Here is a 22,501-nt window from a genome sequence, read left to right on the forward strand (position 1 = left end):
TCCTACCTTGCCACCCACATGAACAACAGGCTGGATGGAGGTAGGAAGGTATACTGAGGACACATGTAATTAAATCCACTATCCACAGATTAACCAATTTCTGTGTATGACTTTCACCCTTAAATGTAATTAGAGAGGGAACACCAGAGAAACACTAATAAAATAATACAAATTCAATTACAGCGCAGAACTAACATGTTTCTTTTTTCTGAGAGCTTCAACAGAACCAGAAGTCACAAAAATATCATTTACATTTCACCCAACAAATCTGAGCTCATGCAGTAACAAAGAACACACACTAGGACGCCCTTCACTGTGCAGTTGTATCTTCAAATGTTAATATTTCAGGACCGTTGCCTCTCCAGGGAGCATCTATAAACGGCTTTTCTCTACATTATTGAACACAGCTACTTCAGGGCAGCACTGATGCCACTCAGCTGTCTACATACGACCACATTTAGTCTCAGCAGACAGAGCCCAACTGGTGTAGGACATGCGGATATGTCCAAACCATACACTGTTCTCTCTCCTGGCCTAAGGTGTGGAATTGTTTACTGTTTTGTCTGCTATTATGCAACCTCATATAATTTGAGTCTTGGCCCTCTATCCAAAACCAGGATGAGGATTAGAGCAGTGAAAGCTGCTGAACCACCGAGACTGTAGAGTCCAAGTGGATCGAGGGATTTAAAAAGCTGGGCGAGAGAAAGAGGGAGGCGAATGGGGAAAGCGGATTCTCCTGATTTGAACTTGAATGTACACACACGCAGAGTCAAGCAAGGACACAGTATGCTCTGTGCGGGGCAATTACTTGTAGCCTTTGTTTTTAAGGGCCTAACTGTAATTCCAGCTATTTAGAATTTCTACAACATTAAGGGACTCACAAGACCAAGATAACATTACATAACAGGACATAACTGTAGTACCCGTGGCTAAAGGTTCTTCAGGGCACCTTTAGTTTTAGTAGCTCTGAACAGACTTCCTTCCATGTCCTGAGGTGTATTAAAAATAAATAAATAAACTAAATGCTTGCTCATGTAAATTAAATGCAGCATATTGAGGCTCTACACCCTGAAACCAGTACAGGACTGTTTCATATGATGTAAAGCACTGGTTTATCAGCACCGGCAGCACTGGCCTGTGTAGAGGGTAAAGATAAAGGGTTTTTTGTTTACCATATTTGGCGTTTCCACATTTTGCTTGTGTGTGTAGTAGAGTATGAGTATGACAACTTGCTTAGTGCCTGAATATCCCCAGCCCTAGATAGGAAGTCTGTTGCTTTCTACCTGGACGTCCTCAGGTCCAATGAGAGTGAAACCTGCAAATGAAGCATAAAGTCACTGCTTTCATATTTCACACAATATTTCAGTTACATAATCCACGGGGGAAGCAGAGTGGACACATTGTCAGTGAAGCATGTCCAGCCATGCTGTTGACTGTTACAGAATCAACTTTCAGCAAAACACATGGGGACATGATCAGGTTCATGCCAGGTCAGAGCTCTAATAGATAATTCATGTTCTGTACCAGAGGGACTGTGAATCTACTTCCACATTACGCTGAGAATTCTGTCTGGTGGTCATCATCCTACATTTACAGACAAGGCCAGCAGTTACAGCATATGGATCTTTCATTTCTAGTTGGAAATGAGTCCAATTTCTCAGGGTGTGCTGGGAAAAGTGAGCTCATAGTATTTCTCTTTCAAACTCCTGTGGAGGCTTTCAAAAGAGGGGATAACCTTGAACTTGGGGGGGGGCCTTTGAACAGGTGTACAGTTGTCTTTCACTGAATTTCACCTCAGATTCCTCTCAGAGCCATCACTGCATTTGGCAACCGTGCACAAAGATGTTCCAGCTGATATGTGGAGGTCATTGAAACAAGTCTACGGTGACACTGTTGTTGTTAAATGAGCCACACCAGATCTGCAGGCAGTAAATAAAAAGTGTTGCCTTGCTAAAAGGAAACTGGTGAGACCAATGTGGGGCAGGCAGTTCAGTGTGAGGTATTTCAGTGTGTAGGGAGGAAGTATTACTGTCCAGCAGATTGCTCGTTGGAACAATGTTCCTTTTTTCTGTGCAACCTCACCCCAGCTGAACTTCCAGCACTGTGCAGTCCTCACATGCTCTCTGTATTACGTAAGAGCTCACTTTTCCATTCACAGTGGCATTCACTGTGACTCACTCTCTGTACATTCTTGTTTTACAATACACTGTTATATAATTTGATCACTGATTAACTGACAGATGCAGCACAGTGACTAGCTTGGCAGAAAACAGCTACATTTACAGAGGTAGTTGCCTTAAATAGCTGGCGGCACTAATAACCTAATGTTCTGATGAAAGTACCATGTGCTCTTTTTGTATATTTTATATATATTATATATATTATATATATATTTAAATGTGTGTTTGGAGACACAGACAGAGCACGTACACCACATTATTTCCATGTAACTGTGTACCTTGAACTGGCCATCACTGGGTGCTCACCTGCAAAAGGGCAAATGAGGACAACTGGAGCCGGCGTGAGCAGTGTCCACACATGCGTCCGTACACTGGATGCAGGATGCAGTGTCCACACATGCGTCCGTACACTGGATGCAGTGTCCACACATGCTTCAGTACACTGGATGCAGTGTCCACACATGCGTCCGTACACTGGATGCAGTGTCCACACATGCGTCCGTACACTGGATGCAGGATGCAGTGTCCACACATGCGTCCGTACACTGGATGCAGGATGCAGTGTCCACACATGCTTCAGTACACTGGATGCAGTGTCCACACATGCTTCAGTACACTGGATGCAGTGTCCACACATGCGTCCGTACACTGGATGCAGGATGCAGTGTCCACGCATGCGTCCGTACACTGGATGACCTAATTTGATGTAAAAGCATAAGAGGACACAAAACATTAGGAAAATAATCAATACACTGATTGTCACTTTATGAAAATCTGACTTCTATTGAAAACACATTATCAGCAGGTCACTCAACGACACATACATCAAAGCATTTACAATAAATCTACATTTCTGCACGTTGGTACCAAACGCAGGTTGATCCACACAGACCTCCATGTAAAGCTATGAACGCTTACAGCCTCGTTTCTGTTTATGAACTATCTAGAACCTGCCTAATGCCACTACATAGATATAGGCTGTTATGCTATAGGATTTTATGTAGCAGGAAAAAATTAGCAGGAAAAAATATTTATACATTTCCTACTGTAAAGTTATTTCACCCACACATATGCTAGTTCACAAATATCTAGGACTGCTAGCTTTATGGGCAGAAGCAAAATGGCGGATGCTATAAAATAGTTTGTGATACATGGTAAGAGTACGGTATTTTTGCTAGAACTAGAACTATATATCTTAAAACCAAGATTTTTAACCATAAACCTGAATTTTTTAACCAATTATCGTCATATTGTTTGGGATCCATAGCATAAACGCCCTCCTAATGAAACGGGTGCTAAGTGCTAACATAAGGACTAGCATGCTAACATCTCCAATGTCATGTTTCTACGACATGTTAGCATGCTAATAAGCTACATCATCATGTACATTAGCGCTGTTATTGTGCTATAGCGTCAAATGGACATGTTAGCATGCTAATAAGCTACATCATCATGTACATTAGCGCTGTTATTGTGCTATAGCGTCAAATGGACATGTTAGCATGCTAATAAGCTACATCATCATGTACATTAGCGCTGTTATTGTGCTATAGCGTCAAATGGACATGTTAGCATGCTAATAAGCTACATCATCATGTACATTAGCGCTGTTATTGTGCTATAGCGTCAAATGGACATGTTAGCATGCTAATACGCCATCATGGGGGAAAAGCTACATCATCATGTACATTAGCGCTGTTATTGTGAACATGTTAGCAGCATGTAGCTGTGCTATAGCGTCAAATGGTGACTCTATCTTGCCTCAATTAGCTAATTAGGGCCCGAGCACCGAATGGTGCAAGAGCCCTATTGAAACCCTTAGGATTATTATTTTTTTTTTTTTTTTTTTTTTTTTTTCCCCCTCCGAGATCGCATTTTTGGAGGCCTTAACATGCCCAAAAACTCACCAAACTTGGTAGAAAAATTCATTCGCCCGAAAAATTTTGAAATTTGCTGACTTTTGAAATGCACATATAAAAATGGCTCTATAGCGCCCCCAACGCGTAGCCCCTCTGGCCGGTTTGACACAGGATTATGAAAATTGGCACACATATGTATCACCTCAAGACGCACAAAAAAGTCTCTTGGACCCCCCCTCCAAACCCAACAGGAAGTCCGCCATTTGAAGGTTTGTGGCCATTTTTGGCGATGTGTGACCCTGCTGCCAAACTTTTCACGCCTCGCATACTTCAACGGATTGAGCTGAAATTCGCCGTATCCACTCAGGACACCATAGGGAATAGACGCATTCCAAAACTCTTACAAAAGTCTTACGGTGTGGCCGGGGCGTGGCCTCAAAGTTTGACCATTTCTGAGGACACAGAAAGTCTCTATAACTTCTTCGTTTTCTGTCCGATCTGTACGAAATGTCACATGTATGATCAGAGTCTGACCCTAAACACATCTATACAACAATATTGAGGCTTTGACAGAGCGCCACCTACTGGCTACACAAAATGTTGTGTTTTCATAGGTTTTTCTGCCTGCCCCCCTGGCCTGTTTTGAGTAGGGTCATGAAAATTGGTACACATGTGTATCACCCCAAGATGCACAAAAAAGTCTCTTGGACCCCCCCTCCAAACCCAACAGGAAGTCCGCAATTTTGAAATTTCTGTTAATTTTTGGCGATTTGTGACCCTCCTACAAAACTTTTCACGCCTCGCATACTTCCTCCAAATGAGCTAAAACTCACTGTGTCCACTCAGGACACCATAGGGAATAGACGCATTCAAAAACTCTTACAAAAGTCTGACGGTGTGGCGGGGGCGTGGCCTCAAACTTGACCATTCGCCATTACAAAGGAACTCACTGTATTTATTGCCCTAATGCGTAGCCCCGCTGGCCAGTTTGACACAGGATCATGAGAATTAGCACACATGTGTATCACCCCAAGACGCACAAAAAAGTCTCTTGGACCCCCCCTCCAAACCCAACAGGAAGTCCGCCATTTTGACTTTTGTGGCCATTTTTTGCCTATTTGTGACCCTGCTTCAAAACTTTTCACGCCTCGCATACTTCATGCAATTGAGCTGAAATTCACTGTGTCTACTCAGGACACCATAGGGAATAGACGCATTCCAAAACTCTTTCAAAAGTATTACCGTGTGGCGGGGGAGTGGCCTCAAAGTTGACCATTCGCCATTACAAAGGAACTCACTGTATTTATTGCCCTAATGCGTAGCCCCGCTGGCCAGTTTGACACAGGATCATGAGAATTAGCACACATGTGTATCACCCCAAGACGCACAAAAAAGTCTCTTGGACCCCCCCTCCAAACCCAACAGGAAGTCCGCCATTTTGACTTTTGTGGCCATTTTGTGCCTATTTGTGACCCTGCTTCAAAACTTTTCACGACTCACATACTTCTTGCAATTGAGCTGAAATTCACTGTGTCCACTCAGGACACCATAGGGAATAGACGCATTCCAAAACTCTTTCAAAAGTATTACCGTGTGGTGGGGGAGTGGCCTCAAAGTTGACCATTCGCCATTACAAAGGAACTCGCTGTGTTTTATGCAGTACTACCCATACACTTTATGCAATGTGGACAAAATCTTACACTAGTGCTATGGACCCGAGTCTGAACAAATATATATGCTAATAGGATGATACGGTCATAGCGCCACCTACTGGTAGCAGGAAAGTTTGGTTGTAAACATGTGTTTGTTGTATATCTGTGGAAATGAGAGGAGGACAGCATAGGACAGGAGAGTATAAGAGACGAGAGCATAGGAGAGAAGACTGCGATGACCCCACGGATCGCAAGGTGCGCGAGGGCCCGCAATGCTGCTTGCAGCTTTAATTAGCAACTGTTTCGGTGGCTAAAGAGCAACTAACGAATAGTTGGCACTTGTGACACCTCAGATAAGTGAGCTGCTGTGGCCACTGACGTTCTGCTGTGTTAAAAGCACATCAGTGAATATGTTGGAATCATAGTAAAGCTTCCTTCTGCCGTCAGGTACTCGGGACACAACATGTTCGGGTTATTTTGGTTCGTCGCTGCCTGTTTTGACTCAGCTGGGTTCCCGTTGGGAGGAGGAGGAGGAGGAGGTTACCCGGGGTAAGGTCCGACCCTGGCTGAACCAGAGGAGGAGGAGGTACCGGGAGCGTGATGCGGAGCAGTGAGGAGCAGACACATCCAAATGACCTGCGGAGCTCCAAGTCTCTGCCGCCGGGAAGCCGTCACTGTCAGCAGCTGTTCGATCCGTGAGTACGAAGCATTTTAAAGGACTTTCTGTTTTTATATGATCACAGACCGTATTCTGACTGAAGCCGTGATTTTTTCCTCTAATCATTGAATGAATTTCTGACGAAAGATGCACTGTAACGCGATGTAAACAAACTGCATTTCAGATTAGTCGTCTTTGTATGTTGTAATTTATTTAGATGATAGTAGCTTTAGTAGCTTTGAAGTGGCGTAAATACTTATATATAAATATATAAATATATATAAATACTTATATGTACTGTACTTGTTTTGGTAGGCTTTTTGGAAATAGATTTAGCATTAAATAAGACATCTGCCAACCCAGCTGTTCCATTTGCTACCTATTTACACTTTTTAATGCTTTATATAAATGAGTCATGGCATTATTTCACAAAGGAGATTTAATGCATTGCAATCTTGGAAAAAAGAAATCCACACCTCACTGTCTGCATGTGTTTGTTTTCACCACTAGGTGGTGCCATTACAGTGCATTTCCTCAACCTTCAGTGAGCCATGACAGGTCAGACAGCAGGAGCCATTATTCAGGATCTGTCCATGCCCTCTTTGCTGGATGCAGAGTCCAGGCCCCAGGGAGGGGCTGGCTCTTTCACAGATGAAGCTGTCTCCATTCTGACCTCCACCAGCCAGCTGGCTAGGACCCTCCTGGGTCGCACCTTGGGTCTCAAATGCAAAGAGAGCTTTGAAAGTGCTGAAGGTGCAGTTGGTAGCAGCTGTGATGAAGACAGCAGCAACAGCGCACGTCGTAAACGGGAGTTCATCCCCAGTGAGAAAAAGGATGACAGCTACTGGGACAAGAGGAAAAAAAACAACGAGGCTGCCAAACGGTCCAGAGAGAAGCGGCGAGCAAACGATATGGTGTTGGAGAGGCGGGTTCTGGGTCTGCTGGAGGAGAATGCCCGCCTGAGGGCCGAGTTGTTGGCCCTCAAGTTTCGCTTCGGCCTGGTCAAGGACCCCTCTGAGGTGTCCATCCTACCACTGTCAGCAGCACGCTGTGCCAGCTCAGCGCCCACTGCAACACATTACTACCAGGCCCACTCTGGTGGCTCATCTTACGTCAACACACAGACCAGCTCTGGCACCCAGACCCCTCACTATCCACAACAGGCTGCCAGCTATGGACAGATGAGGGCAGTTGAGTCTATTTTGAGTCACAGTGCATCTGAGGAGTCCCATGTCTCCACCTCATGCAGTTCGAATATGAGTAGCCCTGTGTTTTTTGATGACTCACTGGGTGAGTGTGGCAGGGTGTCTCCAAGGGAGCTGGCAGAGGAGCAGCAAGGCTGTGGCTCACACACATGTCCTGTGGAGGTCACAGAGACTCAGTACATACACAGGCAGGACTCGCCTGAGGTTCTGAGGAGCCTCCCGCACAAGCTCCGATTCAAAGTTCCTGGAGGGAGCAGCGACGGAGGGGAGATGTCTCTGACACCTGATAGCAGACACAGCAGCCCGCCTGTAGCCATGGATGGACCAAACATCCACACCAGAAACCACCAGCAGGCAGCCTGGGAAGGTCGGACAGAGGCCCAGGCTCCTTTTACTAGGGAGTGTAGTGGGCAGCAGTACCAGGGTCCATCCTCTGGATATTATAACTCTTCCTTCCCAACAGGCAACAAGCATCCAACAGAAGACCTCAGTCTGAAGTCACAGATCAGCTGTTTGTCTCAAGAAGTGGCTCAGCTCAAGAAGCTCTTCTCTCAACAGCTGCTCTCTAAGATCGTTTGATTCTTTGAGCAGAGGAGTTTGATGCTAGCAGACATCCCTCCTTTCCACCGTCAGACTCATAAACTGCTCAGTTCCACAGTGCAGAGGCTCTGAGCAGCTACCTTCAGGAGAAGATTCAGGAGTGAACTGCTGTAACAGCAGAGTTCTACAGACTGCGTGAGTCAGTGTGTGTCTGTGGATCCAAGTGATATCAAAGCTGTTGTATATTTTTAAAACTTAAAACAGGTCAGTCAGAAACACTGGAGGAGAGAAAGCAAAACATCTGTCTCACCACGTCCAATACAAATGTGAACCTTAACACACACACAGCATGCAGCATGTGTGTTTAACTTGTGTTCAGTGTGTTATGAGTGTGATTAAAATGACTTCTGGAGCATACTATCGCAGTCTGTGTTGTTCATCAGTTTAACCTCATTATCTCATGTACATCAATCACATTTTATTTTATGTCGTGATGTTTTTAGTATGATTTAAATCCAACATGATGAGTACAACACATGAGTAAACTCACTCCTAATCATCATTGTCAGGCAGCTGTTTGCATGATACTGTGGAACCAGCTGTGACAGGTACCTCTGTCTTGCTGCACGCTGCTGCCTGTCATTTGCATAGAAATGAATAAATTCATTTAGGGGGACAAATACACATTTTGTTAATTCAAAATATAAATAATATAAATTTGCATGAAAAGGATCAAAACTCTGATATGCTCTAAAATCATTAAGTCAAAAAACAGTTCTGTATCTTCTGACATGACCTGTCCAGGGTGGACCCGCCTCTGCCCATAGATAGCTGGGACAGGCTCCAGCCCCTGTGACCCTGCACTGCAGGACGAAGCAGGTTCAGATGATGGATGGATCTTCTCACATCAAGTATATATGTATGTATGTAGTATGTGTTTTTAATGGCCCTACACACCATGAACACACACATCTGACTGTTGCACGTTTGGCACAAACACAACCCCTTAATCTGCTGACATCATGAAGCCTACACTGTAAAGATACTATATAAATATCTTAGACTGCATTACATCACAGAGCAGGTGGAGGTGATGTAGGTGTCACGAGTTTAACATCGTGACACCTACATCACATCATGTTTTGAACATGAGCACCACCTCAGCATCAGCGACCTTAGGGGACGGTGGGGTATGGGACGGTGCCGAGGGGAGAGAGAGGTGGATGCAGGACGAGGAGTGAAACTCTGCATGACTCATCCATCACGTCAGCAGGAGAAAAGCTATTTTTAGGCACAGAGCAGCTGCGGTGGAGACTGATTGGCCCACATGGACGAGCAGGATACAGGTTCAGAATGCATGAACAACTGGAAACAATCCAAACCTGCTCACCAGACGTCAGGGGTGTGTTTAATATACACTGCTACACAGAGAAGCTAGGAAACAGTAGCACACACACTGGATCCTTACTTCTGGTTTAAATGATATGAGTCTGGATTCATTTTTTTCCTTCAGTTATTTGAATCAACACAAGGTGGCGCCAAGTGTCCTTGTCAGCGTGGGTCTACGTCATTCATACATTCATTCATTCACAGCAGTGTTACTACAGAGGTCGTCTCCTCCATTGTGCTTACTACAGCGCCTCATGCTGCAGAACAAGCAGCCGGTCTGTTTCATTGTTTGAGCCCTCAAATAAACATTTTTGCAAATAAAGCAAATTGAATGCAGAAGCCTGCAAACAGAATCTTTTGACCTTCAATACATTTAAGCACAAGGTTCAGCCAGTATCAGCCGTAGACCTGCAGCAGAGCCTTGTGTTTCCAGGCTCTCTCTCACCAAAACAACAACACACATGAGGTCTTTTGTCTGATCAGTTGCATCTCTGTCTGCAACCTCCCCCCATACCATGAGCCTTATAAGCAGCAGTGAAAAGCCTTCTGGTTGCTAGGCAGGCACCACCACACCACCACAGTTGCCAAGGGAATGCCTGCATGCAGAGGCAGCTGGAGAAATGGCAGAAAGAGTTGGGGGTTGGTGGTCCTAACAGAGAACTGATGGGGAGGAGGAGGAGGAGCTAGACAAGTTCAAGGCCGCTGTTTCCCCAACATGGTAATAGTGGCGATGATGGTGTGTGTGTGTGTCTGGTGAATTGGTGCACGGGTGTGGATTCAGACAAAGGTGGGGGAAGGGATGTGGGTGTGAAAGTGGATGTGTCTGGTTATGAAGCAGGGCTGACGTAACTGCACATGAAATATGGTGACGGATCATACAAAGCTCCTATAGGACGATTGCATTTATTGCACAGATAAACAAATTATTATTTACAATATATGATAAGTCCATCTGACTGGCCAGGAACGGAATGAGCCGTTTTTACTCATACTCAACAGTAGGTATGCCAACATCCTGGTACAGAATATAAATGCCACAACTTAATTACAGCAACACAAACAATAAGGAAATAGAAACACTCTCCTCTTGTGTGAGAGAAAAAGAGATTTAGACTGGCATTAAGTAGAACAGGGCAGCAGCTGCCAGAAACACTCTCTTACATGTCTTGCTGCAGTAACAGTGGACTTAGTGATGATTTATCCAGAATAAATGCATCTACATCACACACGTCTGCAGGTGAAGTGCTCGCAGCACCTGTATCCTCCCACTCTGTAGATCATGATGAAGAAGCAGAGGCAAATAATAAATGCTCTACCCGTTTCAAATACAGACTCAGTGTTTTTGTGATGTGAAAACAAAGTGAAGGTGATGAACAGGTCAGTCTGGCTGCCCTGTTCCACAGAGGAGACACAGAGACAGCTGGTGCATCATAAATAGAAAGATTTCTCTTTTACTATATTGGTAAGTATAGAGGGATTTTAATACCCAGTCGTAATTTAAAGCAGCAGCTGCATGCAGTGCTGTAACAATACTGTCCCTTCAAAAACAACGATGATCAATTTAGAATAAAACAGAAGCGCACAGGCATGAGGACTGTACTGATCTTGTTACAGGCACGTGCAGCCGATCGATTATTCAGAGTCAGTAAATGTTGGCGTATTCCTGTTTCATGGAAATGTAAATTGCAAGTGAGCTCTGTCTTAATATATTTTATATATTTGTCCTTAAATCCCGAGATATAGAAGCAGTTCAACATCTGAGTTATACCTCACACGGCTCCCTTCAAGCTCCAGGCCTTGTGTGTTGTGTGTTGACCTCTGACTTCACAGATGAACAGAATTAACCCACAGCCTAATGTTGTGTCACCTCATATCAATGAGAAATGTACAGAGAATATGTGCTCTCCATTTTTATTCACTCAAGTACCAACATAGAAGCAAATCTCTGATGATCTCTGATTCTGAATAAATGTATTAAACATTGTGTAATCAGAGGAAAAACTGGAATCCAAGGGGTTAAATAATCATCAGCATCATTAATTACATAGTTACACCTGGAGAATGTGTAACAGGTCACACTGTCAGCGGACATCTCATAACATGGTGCTGGTGCAAACGCGTCCATGCCCTTGTTGGAAACTTAAGCACTCCTGTGAAAGAGATGGCATCAGATAAGGGTGGACATGGAGAATAAAGGGTGGCATGGAGAATAAAGGGTGGACATGGAGAATAAAGGGTGGCATGGAGAATAAAGGGTGGCATGGAGAATAAAGGGTGGACATGGAGAATAAAGGGTGGAGAGGGGCTCATAATAACGCGTACACACACGCACTCAGAGTGAGAGAGGAGAGACAGGGGACACAAACGTGACTAGGCAGCCCAAGAGCTGTTATGCAACCGCTGACCTACTAACACATATTTCTAGAAAGGGAGCCGGAGAAACTGGAGCAAAGTGTCCGGCAGCGCGCAGCACGCAGCAGCCGAGCCAAGAGAAAGCCAGGGAGCGCATCCAGCCCGCGGACCCACAGCACACAGCACCCAGCACACAGCAGAGGCAGCAAGAAGCTTTTTTGGGAGGATTCTTCTTCTTCTGTAAAGGGACACGGGGAAGGAGGAAACGGGAGCGAGAGCGCTTTGTGTCGGGAAGCCTGGATCTTCCTCCTCCTCCAGGACAGAGCGGTATGTTGTGTCTTTTGTCCGTGTTACATTAGTGGTTGGTGGTGAAATGTAAAGGCGTGTGTGTGTTCAGGCGAGGACATGATGCTCATGGCTCATTGTTCTCACGGCGGCTCTCTCTCCGGCAGATCCGTCCATGACTTTGAGACGTTTGCGGCTCTTTATTGTTGCGTAAAGCGCGGCACCATGAGGTATTATACACCTGGTTTCATCTTTCGCTGCTTAATACTCCTGATTTTGGGAAAAAGACAGAAAAACGTGGTTGTGCGTATGATGTCACATTATGTGTTCAATGTCAAGGCGAGGTAATTTCCCCTCATGTGGTGTTTTCCAGGGCAGAGGGGCAGCTGCTGTGTTGTCTGGGTTGATGCAGACACAGGGCTCTATATCAGCTCCTGCACGTGGCGTGCTGCTGTGTGTCTTTATGTAGGTCACTGGACCACTTCAGTATCTGAAGATAGCAGTTCACTCGATTTAAGATAAAAGGCTTCTTTTAACATAAGAGTTCATTTAAAGGATATGTGTATAATTAGGTTTTGGGGCATTTATTCTATATTTAAGGGGGCGGTATGCAAACCTAAAAACCTCTTTAGTGCAGAAAGTGTATTTAAGATCAATAATATTGAACATAAGTGTAAATTAGAACTGTACACGCATCAATTTCTGCTATTTCATCTTAAAACTTCCCTTTCCACAGATTAAGCGGTTGTTCTTTTTGAGATTACAATCTAGTAATAAATGCTGAAGTACAAAGCTGAAATCAGCTCCAAAATGTCTGATGAGTGATTCTCCTTTTGAGGGGTGTTAAGTAAAGTACAGAGCTCTGCTGTGAGGGAGTTGGAAGGTATGACATAACCAGCACACAGCAGGGAGAAGCAATAAACAGCAGCTCCTCCTGGGACACAGAGGCCTGTAATTGATTCCACACCCTGCACTCTTATTCCCATCGTTCATATCTTTACTACATTTGTGTTTTTAAGAGTCTGTGGAGGAAGCTTTTTTAATCTGTGATGTAACAGCTCCTCTGTGCCTCGGACTATTTTTAAGTTTCTCCTCCAAACATGAACAAGAAAAACGCTGAACCAGATATATAACAGACGTGTTTGTTGTCTGCTACAAACCTCGTCCCGGCGTGACTTTGTTGTAAATTTAGAGTAACAAGTGAACATTCAGGATGTGATGCAACGCTCGGAAACCCCTGTCTGGCGAAGGGCAGGCACAGTTCTGGTGAGTCCGCCCGCTGCCAGTTGGTCTGGTTTCAGAGTCGTCTGCATTGCTACGTCCCAGCCAGCTCTCTGAATATAGGTCAGACCAGTATCTGGGTGAGGAGACTCATGAGGTACAAGGCAGTGGACTACTTTGACCACTCTGTCCACTGCTCTGAGGAATACAGCAGATTCCCAAAGACTTACTTTAATCAATGTGTCCGTACTTTAACAACAGTTGTGTTACATACTTCAGACCACACTTGACTGCTGACAGTAAGTAGTTTCTACTTCAGATTTAATTTGCAAAGGTTTCAATTATATGCTTCAAATGTATCAGTAAAATCCCAAAGAAACAGAGACTTCTGTTTGGGTACGTGTTGAACGGCTCACAGTCAGACAGGTCTCTGTGACTGACCTGGAATGTCTGGATCCTTGTCTCCTAGTTTTGTTTGACACAAAGCCGTGGGGCAAAATGGAGCCTCCTAGCTGGGGCCCTCTCCACGTGTGTGGTGTTGGATCATTTAAAAGATGGAGGAGGGGAAGAGGATGTCATGCATTTTACTCACACTTGCCTCAGAGCCGGTCAGAGGTGAAGCATTCCTCCCAGGCAGAGTGCTGTGAACTCTGGGGTTGTGTTTTTCTCACTCACAGAGCTACAAACTGCTCACAGTAGCTGCAGTGAATCACTCGGCTTTTTTTTAATAGGAAATTGGCTTCTGCACAAAGAGCCAATGACACAATGCAGCATCATGGCTTTATTTTATTTTTTTTAAAGGCTTTAAATGGCTTTTGTGTTGTGCATAGAGCGGCTAATGTAGAGGGGTCCTAGCCTGCTCTTGCAGCTATACTAACCTGTAGCTCCTGCTGCTATGTAACATGCATGTGTTACACAAGCTGTGCTCCGCGACCAGAGAAATTCAGAGCACGTACACTACGAGCAACAACAGCAGCCCCTCCCCATGCAGTCCTGAGAGAGAGCCTGTAACGTTTGAGTTTGGCTGCAGCGATGGGTGTGTGCTCTGACGTCAATGCCGTATCTCTCACGTATCTTGTTTTCCCCCTCTCTGCTGCTGATTCACATTGTTATGTGCTGTACAGACGCTAGCAGGGATCAGTGCAGGAGAAGCACCGGGGCTTTCATAATCTGTTCTAAAAACCACGTCTTATTTATTAAGTGCGTCTCTGCTGCAGATTCTGTAAAATTCCTCTCATGTCCACCAACTGAATTGCTCCTGTCACCCCATCCCTCCCATGCTTCCTCCCTCCCTCACCTCTTCGTGTGGCTCTATTTTTAGAGTGCACTCTAATACTCTGGTTCCCTCTCCTGCCCTCCCTCCCTTGCAGTCCCACTGACCTATTTTATGGCGCACCGTCAAAGACAGGAGGAGTGTTTACTGCTTAGCGTCGTTTCTAGGTCAGTGGGACAGCGCAGACGTATGCGTGCTTCCTTCCCGCCCTCCTTTGTTTCGTTGCTCCCCCCCCTTCTCCCTGCAAGTCTTTATGAAAATTATTCCGGGCTGGAGGCGGGGGGAGGCGGCTGACCCTACATTTTTCCACATCTGTTGGTGGTTGTGTTCAAATCCCTTTCTGTGCAGCGCAGCTTTGCACAAGTTCTCGGAGAAAAAAAAAAGAGCAGCCTGCAGCATGTTAGACTTCAGCCCTGAGTTACAGCAGCCCCGATTAAACAAATGGTTAATTATTCCGAATTGTTCAAGGTCATTATTGGAGGTTTTTTTTAATGTGGGATTATGTAACAGGGTCAGTGACTCCAGAGAAATGTAGCAACCAGTTTGGAGAAAACATGTAGTGGAGGAACAGTTATGTGGCCCTGAATTGGTGCAAAGCAAGAGGTTTGTGAGGTGGGAACAATGCATCAGAGCGAGGGGTTGGTGTAACTCCTCGGAGATGTGAGCGTGGCGTTGCCCTCTTGCCATTGCTGTTTAAATAAGAGCAGCAGTCTGTGGAGAGTCTTTGTTCGGCTCTGTTTGCGCTGCGTCTAGTCTCATGTTTAAGGCTCCGCTGACTTAAATGGGATAAATAGGAATCAGGAAGGTTTCTCAAGCAAAACCCTGAAATTTGTCTGCATGACTTTGGTGTGGAAACGGCGCTAATCATTGTTTTTACTAATGGCATGCATAGGGACGGGCGGCAACATTAAAAACATATTTTCCCCTCGTTGTTTTCTGCGAAGTTGAAGTTCCAGAGATTTCAGATGACCAGTTTACTACAAATCTTTCTTACATACTGCAATGCTAATCCTACTTGAATGAATTCAGTTTCCAGTGTTTGTAGTTCCCCGAAAAGAAGCAGGGCTTGTATAAGCATTCCAGATGATAAAAGGTCGTATTTGTGCTGGTTTAATTCCAGTGTTGCAAATGAAAACACCAGTCATTGTTACCCAGAGGCACACTGACCTAGATTATTACATTCTTTGTGTGTGTGTGTCAAAAATGTTTGCATAGGACTCTAGAGCTGTGTGTAATGATGTGTTGTTAATGCATATAAACCGTGTGTGATGCTGTGTTGTGAAATGAGGAGCAAGAGATCAGGCTTAAAAAACAAGAGCAGAATCCAGATATTACATAACAGCGGACTGTTGTCAACATCCGTCTGCTCTGCATCGTTTTTAACTTTATGATGCAAGACAAGTTGGGTGGGGGAGTTTTTTTTTTTCCTGTCGCGCTACAATGTTGACACAGAGCAAAAAAGTTCAGCTGCTTGTGGTGTTGTGTCATTTCAGGCAGACTGTGTTATGGCTACCAGAGCAACACAAAGACACACCACTCCGACTGTGATTTAGGAAATACAATGAAACTATCATTCATTATACAATCACTGCACTGATGTAGAGTTAGAATTATTGTTTCAGTCTCTGCCGAGCTGGCACCACAGCAGCCTGCATCGGCCTGTGTTATGTGACAGAGCTCTGTCTTACATAAGGGCTCTGCAGCAGCAGCATATAAGCATGTGTAGTCCTGGACACAGTCCTGGCTTGTGTTTGTGTGTGTTACAGCTCAGATTGTGCATCCACCCACCCTTTCTCTCTGAAGTCAAGAAAACACAGACAACACACACTGTGAGGGTTATGTAATAGATTTTTGGCCCAGGTTGAATTGGAACAGACTGCATTGATCTGACACCAAGGAGACTAAAGCTTTTCCTCTTGACCTGATTAATATGTAAATACATGTCACAATGAGCTGCAGTGATTTACAGCTAGTCTAACTCTCTCTCCTTCTGCCCCCCCCTCTTGTCTCCCTCTTTCTGTCTCTGACTCAATAACCCATTTAGTCATCAACAAACAGCGACACCTCTCAACCAGTCCAGAAGTAGACGGATTGACCTATATCCTGCTTCAGAAAGAAGAGAGAAGCAGGGCAGCGGCCTGACAGGCGTCACTGCTCTGTAAACGATTGAGGAAGCCGCTGAGCTCAAAGTCACCTCCAGTGAGGCGCCAGAGACGACCCTCGACTGCATCACAAGGCCGGAAGGACCTCTGCATAAAACACAAACCTGCTTCTTTTTTTCAAAGTTCCTTGTTCCAAACACTACGTCAATGTCTGAGGTTTTTGTGGAGTTCCATCTCTTCTTAATCTTCTTGGCTAATTTGGACACTTGAACCTTTTGATCTTGAAAACAGAAATCAATGAGGCTATCGCTTCGAGGAGCACAAATACCTCATCCAGAAGTTTTTGCTGATCCTGCCACCTAGGTGAAAGCCCTTAGCAACAAAGCAGAAGCTTCATACGATTTTACATCTTTTCCCTTTCCCCCTTTGCCCTTTGCTAGAGTCACACTCTAGCCCCCACCTGGGAAAAAATGGAAAGTCTCAGTCTACACATCCCATCCACCAGCAACAAAAACACCATGGAAGTTGACAATTTCTCTCCCTACAGCGCGGGCCCCCCATCCCCGGTTTCTGAAAGCGGAGGACGTAGCAGCCGCCAGGGTAAAGGTAGCAAGCCTACTGTGACCTCCCGTCGCAAACGAGAGTTCATTTCTGACGAGAAGAAAGATGCTTCTTATTGGGAAAAACGGAGGAAGAACAATGAGGCTGCCAAGCGTTCAAGGGAAAAGCGTCGCCTCAATGACATGGTGTTAGAGAACCGGGTCATAGCTCTGAATGATGAAAATGTCCGTCTGAAGACAGAGTTACTTCAGCTGAAGCTGCGCTTCGGCCTAATCAGCACAGCTTCATACATGGAAAAAAGTCAGCAGATCTCTAACAGTGTCGTCGATGGCAACAATGGTAGCAGCAGCAATGGCACCCCAAACAGTAACGCCTACCTCTCAAGCAGCGGCTACTCCAGTGCGTCCCAGGTGATGCTGAATTCTGACTCATCTGAAACTGAGCAGTCAAGCCGTGGTGAACGGCACACCACACTTCACAAGTACTCTCCAAGGGGGTCTGTCTCCGATATGTCTGATGGCTCCTCAAGAGACAGCCCAGAGCCCATAGGCTACAGCATAAAAAAGGAGCCCTCGAGCTTAGAGATGGGTGGACTGGAAAGCAACAGGATCCCCAATGGGATGCCAAGTGGGGCTTACCATGGCAACCACACTGCTATGGTTTCTCCTCACCAGCAAAGCGGCCCATTGGCTGAAAATGCCATGGACTTCCAGCATCACAGACAACAGCAGCAGGTCCATATGGAGGCCTCCAGTCCCGCTCCTCAGGCCACCTCCGCGCAGAGGAGTGTCATCTTGTACCGCTCCAGCAGTGGCTGTTACCCCATGGAGAGTCAGTGCCCGGAGGACCAGCAGAGCAGACCCCTTCAGCATGGACAACATGCAACCTCCAAGTTCTCCGACTGCTCAGTGACTATCACAGAGGTCGCTGAGAAGCTAGAGAGGACAAAGACCATGGACTCACCACAGTATGAATACACCAATGGTCATGTTGAGTCAGCAGACGAGCTGCAACATCGGTATAATCACAGCACGCAACAACAGCGTGACAGCCACCATCGCTACCAGGGTCAGGAGAACGGTCTTCAGCACACTGAAAGTCACCAGAACCCCTTCGCCCCTGATCTGATCCACAACAATGAAGAGGGAAAGTCCTCCTTCATACAGCACAATGGCTACCTCAACACACTGGACGAAGAACCCCCCGTGCTCACCTATGAGGGAGGCCCGCGAGCTGACGGGTTCTATCAGGAGAACTCATCTGCTAAAGACACCTCCTCAAGTGACGGAGACCCTCGCAGCTCTGATAAGGAGGGCTCCACAGATGACGAATCCCCTTCCTCATCGTCCTCAGACATCAGCAGCTACCACCAGAAGGTGGGAGGAGCAGCCGGTCTGCATGGCGAGTGCCAGGCCGAGGTCAAAGCCACTGCCCTGCCCCACAAGCTCCGCCTCAAGTACAGAGCCCTGTCTAATGGGGGTTCTGGAGCACAGGTGGAAGGACTGGTCAGCATCTCCATGTCCCCCTCTCCCACTTTGCCCCAGCATCCTTATTTAGCTCTCCCTAGCAACCCCCACAGCGGCCAGACCAGCGGGGAGAGCAAAGAGAATGAGACTGAGTACCTGGAAGAGGCTAAGCCTCAGGTGAAGGAGAGGGCGGAGGCTAAGAAGGAGGGAGGGAAAAAGGGATCCAGCAGTGGCAGGGGTGGGCGCAACAAGAGGCGAGATTAAGGATTTAAACAGGAGCAGCTTTTCCTGTCACCTGGACAACTCTGACTCACGTTGGCACCTTGAAAGACAGTAAAGGCGCCAGTGATTTGTGTCAGTTGTAGTTAGGATGTGAGTTCACCATCGTTTCACTGTGTCACCTCTTCCCCTCCCTTTACTCTCTCCTACCTCCGGTCATCGCTCCCATTCAAATATCAGATTAACGAGGGATGCGACAGAATGAAACTCTCCAGAGCAGGAGTTTGTGGAAAATTCAAACATTACTCAACGAATCATTATTGTAAACTGCCTTAGTGGCTGGCCAGTGTTTAATGTGGCATTATGGGAACATTCCTTTAACCAAAGACACACACCCTTCCTTATCGTCTCCCTTTTTGGCAACGAGTTACATTCTTGCTCCCTCTTCCCCCTTCTTCACCTCCTCTGACCTCCTACCATCTGCACATCAGTCCCCTTTTACTTCTAAAGCACTTAGATTGTAAATTACTGTGACATACAAATTTGCATATATGGAATATATATTTTAAGAAGAAAAATATGGCAAAAACAATAAAAAGTACAGTAGTGGGATACGGACGTTGTAGACTTAAAAAGTGACCCGTTTGTTGTTCCGAGACACCTTGTACAGTTCCTCTTTGTCTAGAAAAATGCCTCAAAGAGTTTCCTTTACTGAAAGTAGGAGCCACAACTTGTAAAAAAACAAAAAAACAACAAAAAAAAACAGGAGAAAGGTACACTTCTGGCAGATTTATGGTTCGGATGACACTCAAAATGTCAAAACAGCCAGTTAGCTGCATATCAGTCAAGGCTATGCAGTCTATGCTGTTGGCAACACTTGACAAGCACAAGCGAGCCTCGTTTGCCAGCATTCAACAACACAACTTGGTTTCAGACAGGAACTGTCTGGCTCTCCAGTCTACCAGCAAAGCTGCTCTCTCTCTCTCTCTCTTCATAAGGTGCCTCTTTATTGTGTTGTCCCTTGTCCCCACGTCGGCCGATGTCTTAACGATCCCACTCAGCTCCGCACTGACTTGTTTTAGCTGCAGTAGATCATACAGTATGTTCCAGTTTTACTGTTTCACTTCCTGGTGCCTGCCTCTGGCCACTATGTATAAATGTAAAGTTGTCTCTCTATCTCTTGTATACTGCTGTCATATTTTATTATTATTTTATTAATATTTTCTATTGTATTCAGTTATTATTTTGGCTATTATAATGTGTATTTTTTCTGTCGTCCACTGTGTCATTTTGCTCTATGCTCTTCCTGGTTGTGCTGTGTATTTACCCATGCTACCTTTGCCCCAGTTACCATTTGTACTCTGTGTTACTGTATAACCTTCGTCGTTTGCCGAAAGGCTTTCCGAAATGGAAACAAAAAAAGAACTGAGTAAGGCTTGTCCAGAGGTGATTATGTATTGCTATACTTCACGTGGATATGCAAGTGGTTATAAAAAAAACACTCATTTTTGATTGTGAAAGATTCAAATTGGGGAAAAAATAAACGGTTGTTGAATTGAGTTTTGTCTCTGTATTGACTGTTTGAGTCGTTCTTCTGAAGATTCTTATTGAGTTTCAAACGGAGGCACTTGGACTCCGAGCATAGTTTGGAGCTGTTTCTGTCACACCCCTGTGATGTTAAATCACTGCCTAGCTGACAGCAAGTTCCAGCTCAGCGTGGGCCCAACAACCAGAAAAACTTCACTTAGGTTCACTATGTCATCATCTCATAACCACTGGTCAGATTCAGCACGACAAATAACCAAACACACACAGAGCAGCACAGGAGGGATCCTGCTGGCTAAGATTACTGCAGTCCATAAATCTCACACTTCACAAACAAGGTGTTTGATAATCCAGGGATATTTAGATAAATTATGTCCTACATGCGACAATGTTTGACACATTTTATTCTAAACAACATTCGCTTGGTGCAGAGCAAATCAGCATGAATTTATCAAAGAAATGCACGAGAATAATATTCCAAAGTAAAGAAAGATGTGAACAGACTGGAACAAAGAGCAGGAAAGAGTCTTGACGAAAGACGGAATTCACACACAATCAGCCACGAGACTAAAGCCACTGACAAATCAGCTGAGTAACATTATCTCACTTAGACAAAAGCTGAGAGCACACTGTGATGGCCAGGTGGCTTGGTACAGGTACAGTCTGTCCACGGTACACCTCGCCATCACAAGGCTACATACACAGACAAGTCACCACTTAACAAGCACGTGTTTAGAGTGTGGGAGGCAGCACCCAGAGAAACCCACACAGGCAGGAAGAACATGCAGACTCCACACAGAAAGGCCCTCGAATTGAACCAGGTGAGGCTGTGAGGCGACAACTGAGCCACCGGGCAGCCACACACACGTGCTTGTGGATGAACTAACAGGTGACACCCCTGACATCCCAGGAAATACATTCGCAAAAACATCTGCCTCTGACGTTCAGACCACAGAGAACAGAGACAGAACATTGGTTATAACTCGTTACATAACTATGTTTTAACACGGTGATGATATGCCTGAGTTCAGCTGGTTCCACCCTCTGAGGATGTTCAAGCCATGAAAGAGGAGCTGATTTAAAAACCCAAATAAAACATCGGGATCACACCGACAGATTTAACATGAACTAAAGTAAGAAGAAGAATTCAAACCACATCAAACAGTTTAACATCAAGAAAAAGTTCCACATCAGTGACAACGTGCTCTGTGTGCAGTCCAGACTTGCTCAATGGCATGAATCAATACTTTGAGGGACTGAGTTTCAGCTGGAGAAATAAAAAGAGAAAACACACAGACTGTACTGTATCAGACCAAAACAAGCAAAGACACGTTGCACAACTGTCTTGGGAGAAAACTGCGTCAGGCGGTGAATGTGGCGGCCCCTCCGGTACAACAATGCAGCTAATGGAGCAGAAGCTGCTGGGAACAGCAGGCTGGCATGGACGCAGCACGCCACTGACACGGGTTACATAAGAGCCCTGACAGGAAAGAGGAATCACAGCCCATCAGATAGAGGTGTTGCAATTTCAAAGAAAACACCCAAGCTTCTTGAAACTCCCAGGTCACCAGCTCTGACCTGAAGCATCTCAACACACATGGGAGGACCCACAGATGCTTTCATTGTTAACGCAGTTGTGCAATTTTATGACGCAGATTAAATGCATCCACAGCGCTTGTGGTCTCAGTTTTACAACGATAGAGAAGGACGTGTGGAAGCAGCTGACCACAAATCAGCATCAGTAATATGAAACTAGTGTTTTCACTTCTGCTCGGCAAACAGCGAGCAGCCAGCCGCAACAAGGTGACATTCCAGAGCAGAGCGCAGCGCTCACTGCGATTTTCACTGCTGCACCCCTCCTCGCTCTCTGTTCTCCCTCACACACTCCCTTTTATTCCCCTGCCCATCTTTGAGCTGTAAAAGCTGCTTTGTATTGTGGAGGCTTGTGAAAACAGGCCAGGAGGAGGAAAAGTAGGTCAGTGAGGGGGGGAGGA

At 45.5% G+C, this 22,501-nt stretch overlaps 2 protein-coding genes across 3 annotated transcripts; both read left to right on the top strand.

The window, feature by feature from the left end:
* The first annotated feature begins 6,900 nt into the window (after positions 1–6,900).
* On the top strand, positions 6,901–8,509 carry LOC114438222 (nuclear factor interleukin-3-regulated protein-like). The gene has a single exon (XM_028409434.1). The coding sequence runs from the start codon at positions 6,901–6,903 to the stop codon at positions 8,131–8,133; it is 1,233 nt and encodes a 410-aa protein (XP_028265235.1). The 3' UTR covers positions 8,134–8,509.
* Positions 8,510–11,754: 3,245 nt separating this feature from the next.
* On the top strand, positions 11,755–20,521 carry nfil3-5 (nuclear factor, interleukin 3 regulated, member 5). 2 transcript variants are annotated; one of them, XM_028408949.1, is made up of 2 exons: positions 11,755–12,162; positions 16,659–20,521. In XM_028408949.1, the coding sequence occupies exon 2, from the start codon at positions 17,187–17,189 to the stop codon at positions 19,005–19,007; it is 1,821 nt and encodes a 606-aa protein (XP_028264750.1). In that variant the 5' UTR covers positions 11,755–12,162; positions 16,659–17,186; the 3' UTR covers positions 19,008–20,521. The 2 variants fall into 2 exon arrangements, with proteins under 2 accessions (XP_028264750.1, XP_028264760.1); XM_028408959.1 differs by lacking the exon at positions 11,755–12,162 and adding an exon at positions 13,431–13,640.
* The last annotated feature ends 1,980 nt before the right edge of the window (positions 20,522–22,501 follow it).

The sequence above is a fragment of the Parambassis ranga genome, chromosome 1 (assembly GCF_900634625.1).
Source record: "Parambassis ranga chromosome 1, fParRan2.1, whole genome shotgun sequence".
NCBI classification, from domain to species: domain Eukaryota; kingdom Metazoa; phylum Chordata; class Actinopteri; family Ambassidae; genus Parambassis; species Parambassis ranga.

What these genes read in the sequence shown, in the direction of transcription:
- LOC114438222 (XM_028409434.1), top strand. Translation starts at nt 6,901, where the DNA reads ATGACAGGTCAGACAGCAGGAGCCATTATTCAGGATCTGTCCATGCCC.
- nfil3-5 (XM_028408949.1), top strand. Translation starts at nt 17,187, where the DNA reads ATGGAAAGTCTCAGTCTACACATCCCATCCACCAGCAACAAAAACACC.